Below are 22,777 nucleotides of genomic sequence, written 5' to 3' on the forward strand. Positions count from 1 at the left end.
AATTACTACTGTAGTGATGGCATCAACACAAGAACCACCCAACTATAAAGTACAATATGGTTCATATATTTTTTTAAACTGTTGCTAATATATGTTACTTAGGACAATGTGTCTGCTGGGGTTCACATGCTTTTTTTAAATAACTTGAAAATATATTTCTACAATGCATTCAGTTCTAGCTTATTTAAAAATAAAATAGTACAAATATTGCAATTAAAGGATTGAATGATAAAATAGATGTTGCTTTCTTACAAATTATCACAAAATAAAGATGAAAAGCCAATTCAAAGTAGCCTCTGAGTGAAGTTGATTCCCACTTAATCCATAATTGGTGTACATGAAACTCATTATCTTATGTATAAATTGCCTGTAATTACTTTTATGTTTTGTACATGATACTTGTCACAGTCTGTTAACATTTTTTTCTGGTTCCATCTAGTATAATTACCAGAATGTCTGAAGGAAATAAAGAGTGTAATTTAGAAAGGATATATTCATAAGTACGTATTGATGTTAAGGTGGGATGCTGAGAAAGAAAATGTACCTTTAAGTGTGTTTTCCATTACTTGGATGAGGAAAAGATATCCACAATTTAAGAAAGTTTATGAACTATTGGAGACAATTCAAAAGAGGCTGAGGCAGGGAGAGGGACAGAACACATTTTGACATACTTAAAAAAATAAGATTTCCTGTAATTCTTTTTTGGTGAATCAGGCTGAGCTATTCCGGATTACAAGGAGTTTCTGCTGATAGAAGAAATATGGTAGATAAAGGACTGGGTGTTGGTCTGGGAGGTGGAACTACAAAATGAAAATCAGTAAATCATACCCTCCAAATGGTGTCTTTCTATCTGCTTTCTGAATTCCATCTAATCTCCCAGAAATACATGACTCATTAAAATAATTATGAGTCTTATTGCTAAACATAATTTCTTAAGACTTTAATCTTGTGATTTAAGAAAAGAAGTACAGATTTTAAAAGTGATTTGTGATAATCTCTGGTTATTTTCTTCCTTTGCTGTTTGTTAAATGGGTTGATCACTTAGAAAAAAATAAAATAATAGTTAACCATATTTTTTGTTACTTGTGTTTTACAATTCCTAATGTTTAAATTTGAAGAGGGTTCTGGGTTTAACTTAATGCTTATTCAAATGAGTGCATTGTATTAATGTTGATAGAAGTACTATATCAAAATAACTTTCTAGCTAATTTTATAACTACCTGGAAACCTCTAGCATTTAAGAGAATCTAGTATATCTTTAGAGGTGTCTTATCTTCCACAGGTCCTGTGATACTGTAAGCACTTTGGAAAATGGAAATGTCTGTACAAATTTAAGCTTTATTATTGTTCTTGCTATTGTGGTAGATGGTCTAAGAACTTGAAAATAAGGAACAAAAACCTTTTGATGCTCTTCTTTAGTGTTTTATCTTCCTACTCCATGACTTTGTCTAATTCCAGAATGAGGACTATTCCTATACAATGGGATGGGTGTGTGTGTCAAAAGGGCAGTTTTTGGCAATCATATTCATTGTTGTATCCCCAGTACCTAGAAGTGAGAGCAAAGGTTGGAGCAGGGAGACCAGGTAGGAGGCTGTTGCATAAAGTTGGCAGATGATGGTGGTAGACTGACTGAGGTGGTAGGAGAAGGGTCAAGGCTGGCGGTGAGTACACTGTGTACACAGAGCCAGAGATTTGTTAAGGCATAGTTGTGAGGTGTAAAAGAAAGACAGGGGCCAGGGATAACTCCAATTCCTGAATTTTTACATTTTTTTTTTCCTGAGCTAGTAAGAGGATGGAATTTTCACTCATTGAGTAGATACCTGGTTATATGCATCTGGGATTCAGATACAGATGCTGTGTTGAGATATAAATTCAAAGAGGACTTTGTGTATACATTGTAATTAACACCATTGTATTGGACATTAATAGATGAAGGAGATGCTATAAGTAGGAATGAGAAAAGTTTCAAGAATTTAGGGCTGGGACACTTCTGGCAAAGGAGGCTCTTGAACACTCATATATGTACTTAGATGAGGAGTGAGATGGGGGATCCGCTGCTCACCTTCACAGGGCAGCTCAGGTGCAGCGGGTGGGTTAAAACCCAGGGAGAGAGGGTTTAAGGAGAATTGGAGGAGAGGAATTACATATAAGGAATGCAATACACTTTTGAGTACTTTCTCCACAAAAAGAAGAGAATTTGGCATTAACTGATGAGGGATGTGGGTTTATGGAATTCCTTAGCATGGTTGAGTCTATTTATAAATAAAGATTGAGCTGAGTTTAAAAGACTATATGATTTTTCCATTCATGAAATGTTTGATGTTGGTCAAATTTATTATGAAATTTATGAATTATCATACACACATATGTATGTACATATATATGCACAAACTTAACCTTGGTAATAATAGACCCCTTATCTCTAGGGGTACGTTGGACTGTTGCAGGCCAGGGCTTTGGGGTTACTGTTGGGTTCAAGCACTGGCACTGTTTAATAAAACTGTTGATAATCACTCACATTTTTGGGGAGAGGGTGTTTATACTCCTGGTCTTTTTAGTGCTTTACCTGCCAATTAATTCTCAGGAGACTCTATAATATGAGTCACATGGATCTGTGGGGAGGCTGGTTCTGACTGTATGTTTCTCTTATTCTATAGGCATGGTTGCCCAGCTCTTACATTGAAAGCAATCTGTAGCTGTTATAAGGAGATTTAAAAGAATTTAACAACATGCTTATATATCATTTCAAGGAAAAAGTTCCTACACTTAGTCTTTTCAGTCCAATACCTATTAGTTTAACAGAGGCTGCAGTAAAAGTTGAAGCCATGGGCAGCATGATTCATAACTTTTGTTGAATCAAAGTGTGTAAAGTTCAGACAGTGTAGTCTTCTGATAGTAAAAAGCAATAAAAAATATGAATAACCTTTTATTAATATTTGTTCAGTAAGTCATATTGCAGATAAACAATCAAAGTCAGATTTCTTGGATGGAAGTTTTTCCTCACAGAAATACTTTGAGTGGGAAAAGTCTGCTTTAAAAATATTCCTGCCTAATTGACAGCCTCTGCTCCCTGGGGAGGTCTTCTCTGCCAGCAATCACTTCTGGATAGAGTGCCCTGAATTTATTTCTGATTCACTGAGAGCTCTTCCTTCATTACATGGTACTCACTGCTAAGTACCAGTGTGGCTATTCCATCCTAATTGGGCTAAAATGCAGAATGTCTTGTTGCCTACCTTAGACATTGCCTAAATTGCTGTTGTCTGACTTTGGTGCTCTTGAGCCATTCTGGGTGCAAATTTATGAAAAGAGGACCTTTGTAAAGATTCTGCTACTAATTTTATATCTCTTCATTGGATTCCTGAAGGATCTACTCTTTGCTTTATAACCTAAAGTTAATAATTATGAAGTATAATCATTCTTAGGCATTTTTACCTCTTTCTTTGTGGTAAAAATGGTTTTGAAGTTAGACAGGATCCTATAAATCCATTTCCTGTTTTTTTTACCCTGGGAAAAGTGACTTCTCTAAGCCTCGGTATATTCATGTGGAAAATAGGGATGGTGATACGTTCCTTGAAGGTTGTGAAGACTAAAAATAATACATGCAAAACCACTGAGCAGAATATCTTGTGCCTGTAAGAATTTCAAGACCTTTGAATGTTAAATGGTATTCTTATAAAAAGATTTGCTGTGAGTATTAAATTAGACAAGATATACAAAACTCCTGATACAGACTAACAAAATCATCATCATAATTTTTTCTTTACTTTATGTGTAATATATAATGTTAATTCAGGTATGGAGTATTCTATCAATATGTTATATTGCTTGTAATACTCCTGTGATTAACATTTTTCTGTCAGTCAATAAATACGGTAAAAATAGGAAACTTGTCAAAAGGACAGGAAGAGGAATAGGATTTAAGTTTACTTATAGGCAAAAAGGGAGGGTATAATCAACTAAATGAATCTATAGGAAAAAAAATGCTACCATACAAAAAAGTAGGATCAGTTAATGACAAAACAGGACAAAACCAGCCATTAATTTCGCAGAACAATCAAGGCATACACACTGAAGAGGCAGTATATTTTAGTGGATACAGTGGCACAACAATGCCTGGTTTGAACCATGGCTTGAACAAGTTGTTTTTAAATACTCTACAGTTCAGTTTCCTCTATTCTCAGAGGGACATTATAATAACATCTTCCTTATAAGGTGATTTATATCTGATTAATTAATACATCAGAACAATTTCAGGCTTGCCATATCATTTAATTAAATCTTGCTTTCAGTAGATGGTCTAACAGTCAAACACATAAGTAAAATACATTTATTGCATTAAAAGTAAATTTACCTTGTTAATGTAACTAACCCACTCAAGCTGCTTTAATCATTAGGGGCCATTTAACTTCATAATTCTACAAAGTAATTGAAAGGATTACATACACTTATTTCTTACAGGAATTTAACTACTTTTTCTATGATTTTTGTCTCTTGTTTGGCTTGTATTTAAATTTTTTGTACTTGTTACTGACACTAATGAATTAATTTGGTGGCTTTCGAAAATATTCATGCATTTCTATCAACATGTAAGTTCAAAAGTCATATATATTGAACCTGAACTGCTGAGTAGAGGGCCTAGGTGGCTATTTTTAGGAAGCAACCAAATCAATAATTATGCACAGCATAATATGAGAACTTTTGCTTTCTTCCCTAAGGAAGAACTTGTCTTTTGCTTGAGGATACCAGACCCCAATATGGAGATTGAACAGAAGAGCTTGACCTCAACTATTGGTCTTCTCAATGCCAAATTCTGTTTGGGCTGTATAGCTTAAGATGCTAGGTAATTGCTTTAAATATATGACATTGATTATGTAAAACCATTTTATCATCAAAATTTGCAGAGATAATACATACAACCTAACATTTATCTTTGACCTAGCTGAAAATATTTAAATGAAATTTTAGATAAGCTCAAATCCAAGTATTTAATCTGATATTCTTTATCTGCTCCAGAAACATAGCAAATCATTGCATTTCTTTAAAATCTTGTCACCATGGTAACTTTTAATAATCTCTGAAATACAGTTTAAATATTTTCAAAATGTTTCTTTGATAAATTGATATGTAATTGTTAATATAAAACTATATCATACAGAATATAATATTATTTCCAAATAATTGTACTTGAATGAATTGAAAGGGAGAGAACAATAGCTTTTTACAAGTTATATCATTTAACAGATTGGCCTGAATTACCTAATAACTTATATTTCTCTGTAGTGAAAGGTAACTGCCACACAATTAAAGCAATAACGATAAATTTCAACGCAAATGAGATTCTGAATTCTGAAGATGAAATTAAGGTTTTTAAGATAACAGTTACAGAAGGTAGTCATATTTTAGATCCCTATTCAATATTTAATTTGAAAAACAAGATAAGAAAATAATGTTCTCTAGGAATTTTGTAAATGAGTAAATAATGTTTTTTTTTTGTGCTGAACTTTAACCAAATAATTATGTTGTGATTTTTTTTTGGCATAAAAAAGTTTAAAAATTGAAATAAAAATAAAGATTCCTGGTAGTATTTTTTATAGTATAGATTTTAAAAAATCATTAACACACATCACAATTATGTAAAATTATCAAGACAATGTGAAATGGGTATCTTTTCAAGCAATGCATATTTAGGTAACCCAGTATCTATGCTGGCTCTTCAAAAGTTTATAGGCTATTAGAGTAATTGGACTGAAATGATTTCAAAGAAAAAAATGAAATGACTGAGTTATACATTACATAAATTCAAGAACTATTAAAAAATAAACTATTTTTCTATAGAGATCATAGACATAATAAAAATTAGCAGTCATACTTTTAGTTTCTTAAAGACATAAATATGAAGATAAAAAATCTTACTTTAACTTCATTTAGAGTTCTTAATCAAGTTACTTATGAAAGGGGTAACTAAATCGCCTCTATGAAATAATACATTATTTCAATATTAGCATGGATTTGAGATTTGATAATAGTAACCTTGTTTAATCATTATATTGAGTGAGCGCTCACTAAAAATTTAATGAAATAAATTTTCATCACCAATATTTCCTGATGAAAATGTCAAATACCACAAATGAAATTTTATAAATAAGACTCAATCTCAAAACTCTGAAAGTTTTACAGAAATAGATAGTATACTTACATAGTCTCCACAAAACATTTTGACGATATTACTCGACTTCAGAGGATAGCAAAAGATTTTTAGTAAATGATCAGTTGCATAGACTTGTTTTACTAAGTAGCAACAAAGAATTGAAGTTCACTGTTAAAATTTAAATATGTGTCCTGTTCAATGTAGGGTCAATTCTAGATACAGCATGTCTCAAGATACACTACTTATACTGAGATATTAGTCATAGGTGAGGCAGAATTATTTCACAAAATAAATAAAACTCCTGGTCCTGTGTTGATTTAAGAAACATAAATTAGCCAATCAGTGAAAGAAGTGTAATCTTTTGAAAAACCTGATGACTTATGGAAAGGTAAGCCAACTAACCACAAAGTTAATGATTTATTTTCTGCTTTATTTTTTTTAACATTCACACTCTTTAAGGCACTCAGGTTCCCCTAGCTTCATATTTCAAGTAGCTAGGTTCTATGTACATCTAGACCATTCTTTAAATATTTTTAACTATCGTATTTCTGTTCTTATGTTAAAAAGTAATGTACTTAGGACAGAATTGAATAGCCAATAATAAAAGCCTTTTGAAAAATCATATATTCACCATCATTTTCAATATTTTCATATATATTTTACTTTCATATTTAACTTTATTACATTTTAAGGATACACATTAAAAAAATATCTTCAGAGTCCACTATATTGTTAGGAATTATCTACCCCCATAAATCCATCCATTATTCCAAAATAAATAAAGGTGTTTATATCATTTTACTGCTATTTGACGTTTAGCGAACAATACAGTGTTCATTTGGTATACAAAAATGTTCTAAGATTTTTGAAGACATATTAAGGATAAACAATTCTTGGTTGAAAGAACAGAAAATTACAATAATAGGTATCAACAGATTAGTAGCCATAAGTCTGGGACCACTTTGCCCAAAATAAATCTGGTTAAAATATGAATAAGAATCACTAAGCAGGATTCAATGTAATAATTTATTATTAGGAGCAAAGTATCTGATTTGTGCAGCATTTAGTTCTTAATGGAATCTGATTAACTTATTAGTATACTTGGTACTATGAAAGACATACAGAAGCACAATACTTGCTTTCAAAGAAGTTACAATCCAGTAAGTCATTATGTATGTATGTGCATGTGTGTGTGTATGTTTGTGTCTATATTTTTTGAGAGAAAATAAATGTATAAGAAATAATAGTTAATATCCATAATATATAAGAAGCCCTCATAAATTCAAGAGAAAAAATATCCAGTAGAAGTATTTGTAAATTCACATACACACATACACAAAAGTACAAAGAACCAATGAGCATTTGAAACATGTAAGGCTCTTAAAAATCAGGTGGGGAATAACTCCCTTTAAAAACCAGGAAAAGTGGAACTCTAGCCAGCTTTTGCTGTGTTCCTGTAGATCCTATTTAGCTCTCTCAATGAGCAAAAGGAACTCCAGTTTCAAAAGGAACTATATCAAAGGGTACTTCTATGACCTTGACAGAAAGGGAAGTAAGCCAGTCTGATAACTAGTAAATTGAAATTAAACTGCCTTAAACATGTTCCCAGAAACTAGATACAGTCTTTCTGGTGCTGCTCTCCCTGAAAGTCTATAGAGAAGCTCAGTAGCACCTCCTAAAAAGGATCAGGACTGAGAATACAGGACTGGGAATCCTGTTTTTCATACACTAGTGATTCCACTAGGCTAGACCACCAGGCTTTTGGATATGTATTTGCCACAGCTTGCCCAAATTCTAAAGATTATATACACTGGAAACCTAAATCTAAAGATTATATACATGGACTTTAAGATACGAGGGTACTCAAATAAGGGCTGACCAGTGTGAGATGCTAGCAAATTGTTCTAGTAACTCAAAAGTGCTATTTGTATAATGAATTTAAGGTCCTAAAATAAATGAACTTCCATATTTCCCCATGCTCATGGTCTATGGTTCTGTTGAGGCTGGAGGATCCTGTGACAGGGGTGAGAAAGAGGACAGGAGAAGACTCTCCTTCTGCCTCTGTTAGTAATGTGCATTCTCTCTACTCTTGCTGCTTTCTTGGACTAGCTTCCTGCCAACTATTATAAAATTGGTTAAAGAGAAAAAATAGGGGTCAGGTAGGAGAAGCAGAGAAAAAAGTACACTTAAAATAATTCTTGAGGTGAAGTCAAGATGGCGGCGTGAGTAGAGCAGCGGAAATCTCCTCCCAAAACCACATATATCTGTGAAAATATAACAAAGACAACTCTTCCTAGAATAAAGACCAGAGGACACAGGACACAATTCAGACCACATCCACACCTGTGAGAACCCAGCGCCTCGCGAAGGGGGTAAGATACAAGCTCCGGCCCCGCGGGACCCGAGCGCCCCTTCCCCCAACTCCCGGCGGGAGAAGACCAGGCAGAGCAGGAGGGAGACGGAGCCCAGGACTGCTAAACACCCAGCCCCAGCCATCCGGGCCAGAGCGCAGACACAGTGCATGTGCGGGGTCCTGGATACTAGGGAAACAGGGCAGCAAGAACGGTGAGCGGGTACTGGAGGCCAGCGCCAGAGGACAAAAGAAAAGCAACCGGCCATTTTTTTTTTTTGTTGTTGTTGTTGTTTTGTTTTGGCAAGTGCTTTTTGGAAGTCTTAAAGGGATAGGGACCCCAATATTAGGGAAACAGGGCGGCAAGACCGGTGAGCAGGTGCCTGAGGCTGGCGCGGGAGAATAAAGAAAAAAAAGCGGCCATTTTTTTGTTGTTCTTGTTGTTTTGTTTTGGCAGGTGCTATTTGAAAGTCTTAAAGGGGCAGGGCGGGACACTTAGTCCAGAGGTAGCGAATCCGAGGATCTCTGGGCACTCTAATCCCCTGGGCAGGAAGGAGCACAGAGGCCCCTTATGGAGATTAATAGCCTCCCTGCCACTCCCCCTCCAACGTGACTCCACCATTTTGGGGCAGCTGCCCGAGCCAGGCCACGCCCACAGCAACAGCGGAGAAAAACTCCATAGCAGCTGGGCAGGAAGCAGAAGCCCTGTCTGCGCGCAGCTGTGCAGCACAAGCCACTAGAGGCCGCTATTCTCCCAGGAGAGGAGGGCCACAAACCAACAAGAAGGGAAGTTCTTCCAGCCGTCACTTGTCCCAGCTCTGCAAACTATTCCTATCACCATGAAAAGGCAAAACTACAGGCAGACAAAGATCACAGAGACAACACCAGAGAAGGAGACAGACCTAACCAGTCTTCCTGACAAAGAATTCAAAATAAGAATCATAAACATGCTGACAGAGATGCAGAGAAATATGCAAGAGATATGGGATGAAGTCCAGAGGGAGATCACAGATGCCAGAAAGGAGATTACAGAAATGAAACAAACTCTGGAAGAGTTTATAAGCAGAAAGGATAGGATGCAAGAGGCCATTGATGGAATTGAAACCAGAGAACATGAACGCATAGAAGCTGACATAGAGAGAGACAAAAGGATCTCCAGGAATGAAACAATATTAAGAGAACTGTGTGACCAATCCAAAAGGAACAATATCCGTATTATAGGGGTTCCAGAAGAAGAAGAGAGAGGAAAAGAGATGGAAAGTATCTTGGAAGAAATAACTGCTGAAAACTTCCCCAAACTGGGGGAGGAAATAATCGAACAGACCACGGAAATACACAGAACCCCCAACAGAAAGGACCCAAGGAGGACAACACCAAGACACATAATAATTAAAATGGCAAAGATGAAGGACAAGGAAAGAGTTTTAAAAGGCAGCTAGAGAGAAAAAGGTCACCTATAAAGGAAAACCCATCAGGCTAACATCAGACTTCTCGACAGAAACCCTACAGGCCAGAAGAGAATGGCATGATACAGCAATGAAACAGAAGGGCCTTGAACCAAGGATACTGTATCCAGCACGACTATCATTTAAATATGATGGTGGGATTAAACAATTCCCAGACAAACAAAAGCTGAGGGAATTTGCTTCCCACAAACCACCTCTACAGGGCATCTTACAGAGACTGCTCTAGATGGGAGCACTCCTAAAAAAGAGCACAGAACAAAACACCCAACATATGAAGAATGGAGGAGGAGGAATAAGAAGGGAGAGAAGAAAAGAATCTCCAGACAGTGTATATAACAGCTCAATAAGCGAGCTAAGTTAGGCAGTAAGATACTAAAGAGGCTAACCTTGAACCTTTGGTAATCACAAATTTAAAGCCTGCAGTAGCAATAAGTACATATCTCTCAATAGTCACCCTAAATGTAAATGGACTGAATGCACCAATCAAAAGACACAGAGTAATAGAATGGATAAAAAAAGCAAGACCCATCTATATGCTGCTTACAAGAAACTCACCTCAAACCCAAAGACATGTACAGACTAAAAGTCAAGGGATGGAAAAACATATTTCAGGCAAACAACTGCGAGAAGAAGGCAGGGGTTGCAGGACTAATATCAGACAAAATAGACTTCAAAACAAAGAAAGTAACAAGAGATAAAGAAGGACACTACATAATGATAAAGGGCTCAGTCCAACAAGAGGATATAACCATTCTAAATATACATGCACCCAACACAGGAGCACCAGCATATGTGAAACAAATACTAACAGAACTAAAGTGGAAATAGACTGCAATGCATTCATTTGAGGAGACTTCAACACACCACTCACTCCAAAGGATAGATCCACCGGGCAGAAAATAAGTAAGGACACGGTAGCACTGAACAACACAATAGAGCAGATGGACCTAATAGACATCTATAGAACTCTACATCCAAAAGCAACAGGATATACATTCTTCTCAAGTGCACATGGAACATTCTCCAGAATAGACCACATACTAGGCCACAAAAAGAGCCTCAGCAAAATCAAAAATATTGAAATTCTACCAACCAATTTTTCAGACCACAAAAGTATAAAACTAGAAATAAAATCTACAAAGAAAACAAAAGGGCTCAAAAACACATGGCGGCTTAACAACATGCTCCTAAATAATCAATGGATCAATGAACAAATTAAACTAAAGATCAAGGAATATATAGAAACAAATGACAACAACAGCACAAAGCCCCAACTTCTGTGGGATTCAGCGAAAGCAGTCTTAAGAGGAAAGTACATAGCGATCCAGGCACACTTGAAGAAGGAAGAACAGTCCCAAATGAATAGTCTAACATCACAATTATCAAAATTGGAAAAAGAAGAACAAATGAGGCCCAAAGTCAGCAGAAGGAGGGACATAATAAAGATCAGAGAAGAAATAAACAAAATTGAGAAGAATAAAACAATAGCAAAAATCAATGAAACCAAGAGCTGGTTCTTTGAGAAAATAAACAAAATAGATAAGCCTCTAGCCAAACTTATTAAGAGAAAAAGAGAATCAACACAAATCAACAGAATCAGAAATGAGAAAGGAAAAATCATGACAGACTCCACAGAAATACAAAGAATTATTAAAGACTACTATGAAAACCTATATGCTAACAAGCTGGAAAACCTAGAAGAAATGGACAACTTCCTAGAAAAATACAACCTTCCAAGACTGACCAAGGAAGAAACACAAAAGTTAAACAAACCAATTACGAGCAAAGAAATTGAAACGGTAATCAAAAAACTACCCAAGAACAAAACCCCCAGGCCTGATGGATTTACCTCGGAATTTCATCAGACACACAGAGAAGACATAATACCCATTCTCCTTAAAGTTTTCCAAAAAATAGAAGAGGAGGGAATACTCCCAAACTCATTCTATGAAGCCAACATCACCCTAATACCAAAACCAGGCAAAGACCCCACCAAAAAAGAAAATTACAGACCAATATCCCTGATGAACGTAGATGCAAAAATACTCAACAAAATATTAGCAAACCGAATTAAAAAATATATCAAAAGGATCATACACCATGACCAAGTGGGATTCATCTCAGGGATGCAAGGATGTTACAACATTCGAAAATCCATCAACATCATCTACCACATCAACAAAAAGAAAGACAAAAACCATGTGATCATCTCCATAGATGCTGAAAAAGCATTTGACAAAATTCAACATCCATTCATGATGAAAACTCTCAGCAAAATGGGAATAGAGGGTAAGTACCTCAACATAATAAAGGCCATATATCATAAACCCACAGCCAACGTTATACTGAACAACGAGAAGCTGAAAGCTTTTTCTCTGAGATCAGGAACTAGACAGGGATGCCCACTCTCCCCACTGCTATTTAACATAGTACTGGAGGTCCTAGCCATGGCAATCAGACAAATCAAAGAAATATAAGGAATCCAGATTGGTAAAGAAGAAGTTAAACTGTCACTATTTGCAGATGACATGATATTGTACATAAAAAACCCTAAAGACTCCACCCCAAAACTACTAGGACTGATATAGGAATACAGCAAAGTTGCAGGATACAAAATTAACACACAGAAATCTGTGGCTTTCCTATACACTGACAATGAACCAATAGAAAGAGAAATTAGGAAAACGATTCCATTCACAATTGCATCAAAAAGAATAAAATACCTAGGAAGAAATCTAACCAAAGAAGTCAAAGACCTATACTCTGAAAACTACAAGTCACTCTTAAGAGAAATTAAAGGGGACACTAACAGATGGAAACTCATCCCATGCTCGTGGCTAGGAAGAATTAATATCGTCAACATGGCCATCCTGCCCAAAGCAATATATAGATTTGATGTAATGCCTATGAAACTACAAGCAACATTCTTCAATGAACTGGAACAAATAATTCCAAAATTCATATGGAAACACCAAAGACCCCGAATAGCCAAAGCAATCCTGAGAAAGAAGAATAAAGTAGGGGGGATCTCAGTCACCAACTTCAAGCTCTACTATAAAGCCATAGTAATCAAGACAATTTGGTACTGGCACAAGAACAGAGCCACAGACCAATGGAACAGACTAGAGAATCCAGACATTAACCAAGACATATATGGCCAATTAATATTTGATAAAGGAGCCATGGACATACAATGGCGAAATGACAGTCTCTTCAACAGGTGGTGCTGGCAAAACTGGACAGCTACATGTAGGAGAATGAAACTGGACCATTGTCTAACCCCATATACAAAAGTAAACTCAAAATGGATCAAAGACCTGAATGTAAGTCATGAAACCATTAAACTCTTGGAAAAAAACATAGGCAAAAACCTCTTAGACATAAATATGAGTGACCTCTTCTTGAACATATCTCCCCAGGCAAGGAAAACAACAGCAAAAATGAACAAGTGGGACTATATTAAGCTGAAAACTTCTGTTTAGCAAAAAACACCATCAATAGAACAAAAAGGAACCCTACAGTATGGGAGAATATATTCGTAAATGACAGATCCGATAAAGGCTTGACGTCCAAAATATATAAAGAGCTCACATGCCTCAACAAACAAAAAACAAATAACCCAATTAAAAAATGGGCAGAGGAACTGAACAGACAGTTCTCCAAAAAAGAAATACAGATGGCCAACAGACACATGAAAAGATGCTCCACATCACTAATTATCAGAGAAATGCAAATTAAAACTACAATGAGGTATCACCTCACACCAGTAAGGATGGCTGCCATCCAAAAGACAAACAACAACAAATGTTGACGAGGCTGTGGAGAAAGGGGAACCCTCCTACACTGCTGGTGGGAATGTAAGTTAGTTCAACGATTGTGGAAAGCAGTATGGAGGTATATCAAAATGCTCAAAACAGACTTACCATTTGACCCAGGAATTCCACTCCTAGGAATTGACCCTAAGAACGCAGCACTTAAGTTTGAAAAAGACCAATGCACCCCTATGTTTATCGCAGCACTATTTACAATAGCCAAGAATTGGAAGCAACCTAAATGTCCATCGGTAGATGAATGGATAAAGATTTGGTACATATACACAATGGAATACTACTCAGCCATAAGAAGAGGGAAAATCCTACCATTTGCAGCAACATGGATGGAGCTGGAGGGTATTATGCTCAGTGAAATAAGCCAAGCGGAGAAAGAGAAATACCAAATGATTGCACTCTTCTGTGGAGTATAAGAACCAAGGAAAAACTGAAGGAACAAAACAGCAGCGGAATCACAGAACCCAAGAATGGACTAACAGGTACCAAAGGGAAAGGGACTGGGGAGGATGGGTGGGTATGGAGGGATAAGGTGGGGGGAGAAGAAGGGGGTATTAAGATTAGCATGCATAATGGGGGGGTGGGAGAAAGGGGAGGGCTGTACAACACAGAGAAGACAAGTAGTGATTCTACAACATTTTGCTATACTGATGGACAGTGACTGCAAAGGGGCTTATGGGGGGGACCTGGTATAGGGGACAGCCTAGTAAACATAAGATTCTTCGTGTAAGTGTAGATTAATGATAACAAAAAAAAAATGAGAGAAAGAAAAGGGGGATTACTCCCTGATAGGATAAAACTAACTGTAAATCAACGAATAATGCATGCTTTAAATATCCTTAATTTTGATCACTTAAAGGGTGTCAGATGATCGGCTATGGAGGTACATTTTTCTGATAATATTCCTTTCTCTTAAAAAAAAAAAAAGAAAAAAAAAAGCAGTTCCTTTGTGGTGACCTCCAATGAGTTCTACACAATGGTATAAAGGGCATATCAAAGTGTGGGCAAAGGGTCTGTTTGTGTTTATACAGAGGATCAAAGCCTAATTTGGCTACCCAGAAAATGAACTAAGATACAAAATGAAGAAGAACTTCCAACATCTGCACTCTCTGGAAGAGTCATACCAGAAGATGATCATCAAAAAACCTCAACAAAGATCCAGGCGATGCTGCAGCTGTAGCTGCATTCATCCCACTGGTTCCTGGACTTGCCATGGGAATGAAGAAGGAGATATCTAAGCTGGCCTGTGCATACAGTAAAACAACAAATTTGACTGGATCTGTACTGTTGGAACTCAACCAAGAATTAGGAGAAGTGCAAATTGTAGCGCTCCAAAATCTTACGACTACAGACTATCTACTGTTAAAAGAACATATGGGACATGAACAGTCCCCAAGAATGGGTTGTTTTAATTTGTCTGATTTCTCTCAGACTGTTCAAATTCAGTTGGACAATATCCACTATATCATAGATAAGTTTTCACAAATGCCTAGGGTGCCTAACTGGTTTTCTTGGTTTCACTGGAGATGGCTGGTAATTATAGGTCTGCTTTGGTTATGTAACTGTACTCCTATGTTAATGTGTGTGTGCAATTTAATTAGTAGTTTAAAACCTATACATGCTGAAGTTACTCTACAAGAAGATATGTCAAAGAAATAATCAATCTTCCCATGTTTTCTTCCGCCTGCTACTTCTATAGCTTTTCTTCTTCCTTCCTAATTACAACCCTTAAATAGAATTCGTGCCTCAAATCGAATTTGCCGAGTATCATAATTCTTCCAAGTGATAAAGATACCTCAAAACAAATACTGGGCATAAAAGCCACAGGGCATAGATCTGCAAAGAAGTAAAAAGCTAACCTTTTCAAACAATATTGCCTCTCTCTCACTTACCAACTTTACATTTCCCTGTATGGCCCCGGAAGATGACTGGTTAGCCAGAGATGGGTAAGATTCCTCAAGGGAGGAACAACCTAAGACAGGCACAGTCGCAGGGGGCCATCAGGTGAGAAACTGGGGATCAACAGAGGTGAGGCTTAGAACCTCACCCCCCCTGTTTTGAGAGAAAGCTTCTGCATCCGTGGATGTTTTAATGCCCTTGTCTAGCTTGGATTAACAGTTAGTCTACAGGCACACACCTGATCATCTACATTTGCTCTCTTACAACACTAAATTATGTTTTCTACCTTTATCTTGCATCTACCTACCACTTCAGCATTTTATTAAAAATAATAATAAGGGAGAAATGTGGGATTCACATATAAATCAAGTATAAAAATCAAACAAATATTCATATTGACCTGATTGTTCATAGTTCATAATGCGTGATCAAAACCGAAAGTTTCTGTGTTGACTGCCCTTGCACTGTTCACCATGTAAGAACTTATTCACTATGTAAGAATTTGTTCACCATGTAAGAACTTGTTTGTTATGCCTCAGAAGATTGGAGACTGTTGAGAACTAGTCTTGGGGTTGATTAATGATTGTGCATTGAGTCCCCTATACAGAATTTTATTGTTGACAACCATTTGATCAATAAATAATGAGAGATGCCCTCTCAAAAAAAAATAATAATTCTTAAAAAAAGACTAATGCAGACCTAAACTGGAATTGAAGTGATTATTTTTTTGCCTGTAACTTTTTTTCATTGAAGTATAGTTGATATACAATCTTATATTGGTTCAAGTATACAACACAGTGGTTCAATAGCTACCCACCTTATTAAATCCTCACTCCAACTAGTGCGGGTACTGTCAACATATGGGGATGTTGCAGGATCGTTGGCTAAATTCTCCATGCCGTACTACCATCCCTGTGACCAACTTATATTATGATTGATAATTTTTGTGCCTCTTTATCCCCCTCATCTTCCCCACCCAAGTACTCCATACCCCCCGCCATGGTAACCACCAGTCACTTCTCAGTGTCTATGAGTCCACTACTATTTTGTTCATTTTGTTGTGTTTTATTTTTAGATTCCACAAATAAGTGAAATCACATGCTATTTGTCTTTCTCCACCTGGCGTGTTTCACTTAGCATAATCCTCTCTACGTCCATCCTTGTTGTCCCAAATGGAAGGATTCTTTCTTTTCAACGACTGAATAATATTCCATTATATATATGTTCCACATCTTGATGGATACTTTCGATGCTTCCCTATCTTGGCTATTGTGAATAATAGACAATGAACATAGATATGCATATTTCTTTTTGAATCAGTGATTTTTTTTACTTCAGGTAAATGCCTAGAAGTGGAATTACTGGGTTGTATGTTATTTCTAGTTTTAGTTTTTCAAGGAACCTCCATACAGCTTCCCACAGGGACTGAAAAAATTTATATTCCCACCAACAGTATAGGAAGGTTCCCTTGTCTCCACATCCCCACCAACTATTGTTATTTATTGTCTTTTGGATAGTGACCATTCTAATTGGTGTGAGGTGATATCTCATTGTGGTTTTGACTTAAATTTCCCTGATGAATAGCAATGTGGACCATCTTTTCATGAGCCTATTGGCAATCTGTTTCTTCCTTAGGAAAATGTCTGTTCAGGTCCTCTGCCCATTTATTAATCTGGTCATTTGTTTTTTTGCTTTTGAGACATATAAGCTCTTTTATTTTTATTTTTTATTAAGGTGTCATTGATACACAATCTTATGCTCAGGTTTCACATGAGAAACATAGTGGTTACAACATTACCCCCTATTATCAAGTCCCCCCCACATACCCCATTACAGTCACTGTCCATCAGCATTGTAAGATACTACAGTCACTACTTGTCTTCTCTGTGCTATACTTCCTTCCCCATGACCCCCCTATATTATGTGCATAATCATAATACACCTTAATCCCCTTATACCTCCCTTCCCACCCACCCTCCCCAACCCCTTTCCCTTTAGTAAGTGCTAGTCCATTCTTGGGTTCTGATTCTGCTGCTGTTTTGTTCCTTCAGTTTTTCTTTGTTCTTATACTCCACATATGAGTGAAATCATTTGGTATTTGTCTTTTTCTGCCTGGCTTATTTCACTGAGCATAATACCCTCTAGCTTCATCCATGTTGCTGCAAATAGTAAGATTTGTTTTCTTCTTATGGCTGAATAATATTCTATTGTGTGTATGTGCCACCTCTTCTTTATCCATTCATCTACTAATGGAAGTTTTCAGCAATTGTTTCTTCAAAGAGATTTTCTGCCCCTTTAACTCTATGTTCTCCTGGTTCCCCTACTTTGTGAATATTGTTTCATTTGTAGCTGTCACACAGCTCTCCGAGCATACTCTCATTTCTAGAGATTCTTGTTTCTCTCTGTTTCTCAACTTCATTGTTTCCTTGTTCTCCAATTTCCTTCTCATTGAGTCTCTCCTGTTTCCAGCAATCTATTATTCATTGCCTCCATTGTATTTTTCATTTCAGTTGCTGTATTCTTCAGCTCTAAATGGCTCTTTCTCATCTCTTCAGTCTCTTTGTTGAAGTCCTCCCTGAGATCTTCCATACTTTTCTGCAGATCAGTGAGCATAAGTATGACTGTTATTTTGAAATCTTTATCTAGAAGTTTGGTGATCTCCATTTCATTTATCCCTCTTTCTGGTGTCTTATCCCATTATTTTGTTTGGAACATTTTCCTCCACCTCCTCATTTTGTCAGGGTTTTTCTGTGTTTCTTACTTTGTATTAGATCTACTATGCCTCCTGGTGTAGAGAGTAATGGCTTTATGAAGAAGGTGTCCTGTGATGCCCAGAAGCTCAAGACTGTTTACTCAGCAGTGTCTGGCTCTCCTTTGAGGTGGAGCCCCAGTTGCTTCCGGTGGGCTGTGGGTTGGGATGCCTTTCTGCCTGTCTGCTGGCTGTGGCTTATCTCTGTCAGCAGAGGCCCTTTTGAGTGGTGCTATGGTGCTTCTTCTGGGATTGGTGTTGGTGGGACTTCCCTCTGCCTGCCCAGCAGCGATGGCACTGCAGAGAGCTTGGTGCAGGACAGTGCCACCATCAAGGAGGAAGGAGCATTTGAAGATGGCTCCCATGGATATTTCCCCAGTTGGACTGTGAGAGGGCTGGGAAAGCTGAAAAAGTCTCCCTCTGATGCCAGGCTTCAAAGTCTGGTGACTGCTGGGCCAAGGAAGCTGGGCAGGTGGGCGGGTTGTGTGTGGGAAAGTGCCTGTGGGCTACTTGCAGTGAGGAGGATGGAGCTTCTGAGGCCGGCTCTCATGAGTGCCCATGCAGGTGGGCTGAGGTTGTGCTGGGGAAGCATTGTCCACTTGCCCTTTCCCCTTGGAGGAGGGCTCTGTCTAATTCCTACCCCTCTGGCGCACTCCCAGCTGCTGGTAAATCTTACATACTGCTGCGTCTGTGTTGGGTCTCAGCAGGAACAAGGGAGCGTGCCTGTCCTCCCCAAGCAGCAGGGGTTTCAGCCTCCCAGAGGGCTCCAAGCCCCGTTAACCACCCAAGCCCAATGCAGTGTGGACTCGTGTTCCCAGAGCAGGACTCCAGGGCCAGGTGCACAGGGTTCCTTAGTGCTTATCCCCTCCCTGGTCCATTCCTGTCCCTCCTGCTTGCGGGCTGGGACGGGGGAAGGGCTTGGTTCATGGCTCTGCCACTTTGCCCTTCTCTGTGTTTCCTTCCCCTCTTCATCAAGTGGAGACGGTCTCTTCTGAAGTCTGTAGGTCATTTTCAGAGTTAGTTGCATTAGCTTTAGTTGCTTCTTTGGTCTGTTTGTGGGAGGAAGTTTCTGCCTTGCCATCCACTCCATCTTCTTGAACAAAGTAAAAATTTTATTTATCTCTGCACTTTGGACATATTCTGATAAAGTCCATTCAAGTTTCACTGGGATTGGAAATTTGCACTGACCCTTTCCATTTTGTGGCAAGAGAAGTCATGAATTAAAAAAACCCATTTTTAATTATTTTTCAAATATCTCCAAATCCTTATAGAAAAAATTTAATTAAAAATCAATGAAAAAAGTAACATACTATAAAATTATTTTCATCACTTTAAAAATTAGATTCTAGCATATCAGTCATATGTACTAATTTGAAACAAATTTCACAGTCCTGGAATACTAATTTTCATATATTTCACAAAGATTAGAAATCAGAGAATCATTATCATTAAAGGAGAAGAAATATTTGTGCTGCTTAATTGATCTCATCTGTGATTAATATTAGAAGCAACGTACACTAGAAGGCAATATCAAACGTTTCCGGATCATGCTTATCTTTTTAAATACCTTTTCTTTTGTTTTGAAATGAAAACAGGCTGCATCTTCCTCATCCTTGATATGTTTAACCTGATTCTGGGAAGGAGCATGTGTTCTTATGGACAGATACGGCCAAAGTAGAGACTAAACTTGATTTAACTTTATTTGAAATCAGTAAATAAAACTTATACTATAATATACAAATACTATGTTTTTAACATATGCATATACTAATCTTATCCATCAAAATAAGAAACATGTCTTTGGTAAAACAAGAAATTTCTTTATGATGTGTGACAATGAAGTAATTAAAAAACATACCAGGATATACATATATATCTAAATGTGTATGGTCCTTTACCTTAGGAGAATATACATTAATTATGGTGATGATGCCATCATTTCAGGGATAAAAGATAATATTTTTAAGAATCCAGTGTGCCAGCTTTATTCTAAACAATTTGTATGATTTGACTTATTTCTCAAACAACCCTATGAAGCAGGCATTATTACAGTGCCCCATAATATAGATGAGAATTGAGTAGATTTAAAATGAGACTCAGATAATTGAAGGGGCTCCCAAGACTCTGCAGAGCATCCTCATGTAAGGCTTTATAAAGTGAAGAATGCTGCACGGCAGGAGAAAGAGAGTTCAGGCGAACAACAGGGGCCTGCCTTTTAAGGTACTTCTCATTTGCAGGGATGTGATTCATTTCCAGATTAAACTATCATTTGTGCAGTACGTCTTGCTTTGGGAGAGCTTGCAAGAAGTTTCTGATGGGATCTTTTATGTCTCTCTGGCTACGTAGTCAAGCCAGGGTGACTAACCAGTAATATGTTATCAGGATTATTTTGGGAGTAATTTGGGGGTTTTTGGAAATGCTACCTTTTGATCCCACCTCTGATTCCATAACAAATTTTGCAAGACAGTGCCCCTCTTTAGTTGCCTCAGGCCCATTTCTGGACCATATGGCAACCCCATTGGGTACTACCTAAGAATTGGCAAAAGTCCCTTTTGTTATTATCTGGATTCTCTGATGTCACAGGGAACACCACTCAGTTCTGCCCACTGAGAAGATAAATCTTTTATGTCTTTAGCTAATTTAATGCCATCAACACATCAGCAGTTCCTAGGTTACTTTCTGGGTTGGATACAGGTTGAGCTGGTCTTTCATCTTTGAGGACTGTCTACATAAACCATTCTATTTGTTTGGTACCATTTGTTAACATGTCATAGAGAAGGGCTCATTGTTGCATCCTTACATAACTGCACAGGGAGATATAGGGCACAGAGAGAGGGCAGCGTCCTGTCCTTCTGTGTGATAAGTACCTCTCATGGTCCCCTTTTTGCCTGTTTTTGAATGTAGTTTTCATTTAAAGAGGAAATTCTTCTTTCCTTACCCTTCTATGTAGGATGACGATACCTTAGAACCCACCCTGATGGGTATCTCAAGTCTCAAAATAAATGTATGTCCTTCGTAATAGAAATAATTTCAGTTAAAGCCTGCAATAGCAATAGCTAGCTGAGTTATTTTCAGAGGGTGTTCTTGAAGTAGTTTAAGGTTACTTTTCAGTCCAAAAATACCGTGAGTTACCACTGGGTGGCAGGGACGGGCTTTTTCCAAATGCTGCAGTCAGCTTTTAAGGGACCCTTGAGAATTCACTTGAGCTGAAGTGAGCAAAGGATAGTAGGGTTGTGGTTTTGACTGTGTGCTATGGTTCTTTGAGGTTGCTGTTTCCCCAAACGCCTTGATCAAATTCAGTTTTTTTTGTCTTGGTAATTTCATAAATGTATGTCAATAAGTTTCTCAGGTGTTGTATATGATTTGTATAGGAACCAAACAACCTAATCAATTTTATACCACTTGCTTTGATTTTGGAGTTGGCAGAAACAATAACATATATTTGGTTGTCTGAGGAATGCCCTAGTCATCCCTATCTGTGAAATATCTAATATCTAGATATTCACTATTTTTTGCTAATCCCTGTACTTTAGTTGGGTTAATCAGCCATCCTCTGGGGTCATATGACTAACAAGCACTCGGAATTCATTTTTATCTTAGGGTTCAGATTGAGATACAAAATTACATGATTACAATAGTAAATAACTGTCATTTCTAACTGAATCAAGTGTCAGTTTATTTCTAATATCCAAAATTTATAACTCACACAAGTCAATAGCAAAACACAAACCAATTAAAAAGATAGGCTAAGGAACTGAATAGACATTTTTCCAAAGAAGATATACAGATGGCCAACATGTACATGAAACGATGCTCAACATCAGTAATCATTAGGGAAATGCAGATTAAAACTATATTGAGATATCATCTCACATCTGTTAGAATGGCTAATATCAAGAAGACAAGAGAAAACAAGTATTGGTGAAGATGAGGTGAAATGAGAACTCATCCACTGTTAGTGGGAATGTAAATTAGTGCAGCCACTATGGAAAACTGTGTGGAGGTTCCTCAAAAGATTAGAAATAGAAATACCATATGACCCAGGAATTGCCCTTTTGGATATTTACCCAAAGAAAACAAAAACAATATTTTGAAAAAATATATGCACCCCTATGTTCATTGTAGCAGTATTTACAACAGTAAAGATACAGAGACAACCTAAGTGTCATTGGATAAATGGATAAAGAAGATGTCGTATATACAATAATAAATAAAATATTATTCAAACATGAGAAAGAAGGAAATCCTGCCATTTGTGACAACATGGATGGACCTTGAGGGCATTATGCTAAGCGAAAAAAGTCAGAGAAAAACAAATAATGGATGATATCACTTATA

At 37.2% G+C, this 22,777-nt stretch overlaps 1 protein-coding gene and 1 long non-coding RNA gene across 3 annotated transcripts in view; one reads left to right on the forward strand and one right to left on the reverse strand.

Moving 5' to 3' along the window:
* Nucleotides 1-4,929, forward strand: part of LOC118914340 (uncharacterized) — an 88,473-nt gene extending 83,544 nt beyond the window's left edge. The window contains exon 4 of the long non-coding RNA XR_005025568.2: nucleotides 4,716-4,929. This is a non-coding gene — a long non-coding RNA (uncharacterized LOC118914340). The remainder of the gene's footprint in view (nucleotides 1-4,715) is intronic.
* ANXA10 (annexin A10) overlaps nucleotides 1-6,400 on the reverse strand; it is an 85,032-nt gene extending 78,632 nt beyond the window's left edge. The window contains exons 1-2 of one of the 2 annotated variants that reach the window (XM_036889096.2): nucleotides 6,197-6,400; nucleotides 1,400-1,546 (exon numbers count right to left, since the gene is read on the reverse strand). Coding sequence is in view for 1 of the 2 variants with exons in the window: in XM_036889095.2 (XP_036744990.2) it covers nucleotides 6,197-6,214 (18 nt within the window). In the remaining variant the exon portion in view is untranslated. The remainder of the gene's footprint in view (nucleotides 1-1,399; nucleotides 1,547-6,196) is intronic. The other variant, XM_036889095.2, reaches the window with a different exon arrangement.
* Between the last annotated feature and the right edge of the window lie 16,377 nt (nucleotides 6,401-22,777).

This window comes from Manis pentadactyla, chromosome 1, assembly GCF_030020395.1.
Source record: "Manis pentadactyla isolate mManPen7 chromosome 1, mManPen7.hap1, whole genome shotgun sequence".
NCBI classification, from domain to species: Eukaryota; Metazoa; Chordata; class Mammalia; order Pholidota; family Manidae; genus Manis; species Manis pentadactyla.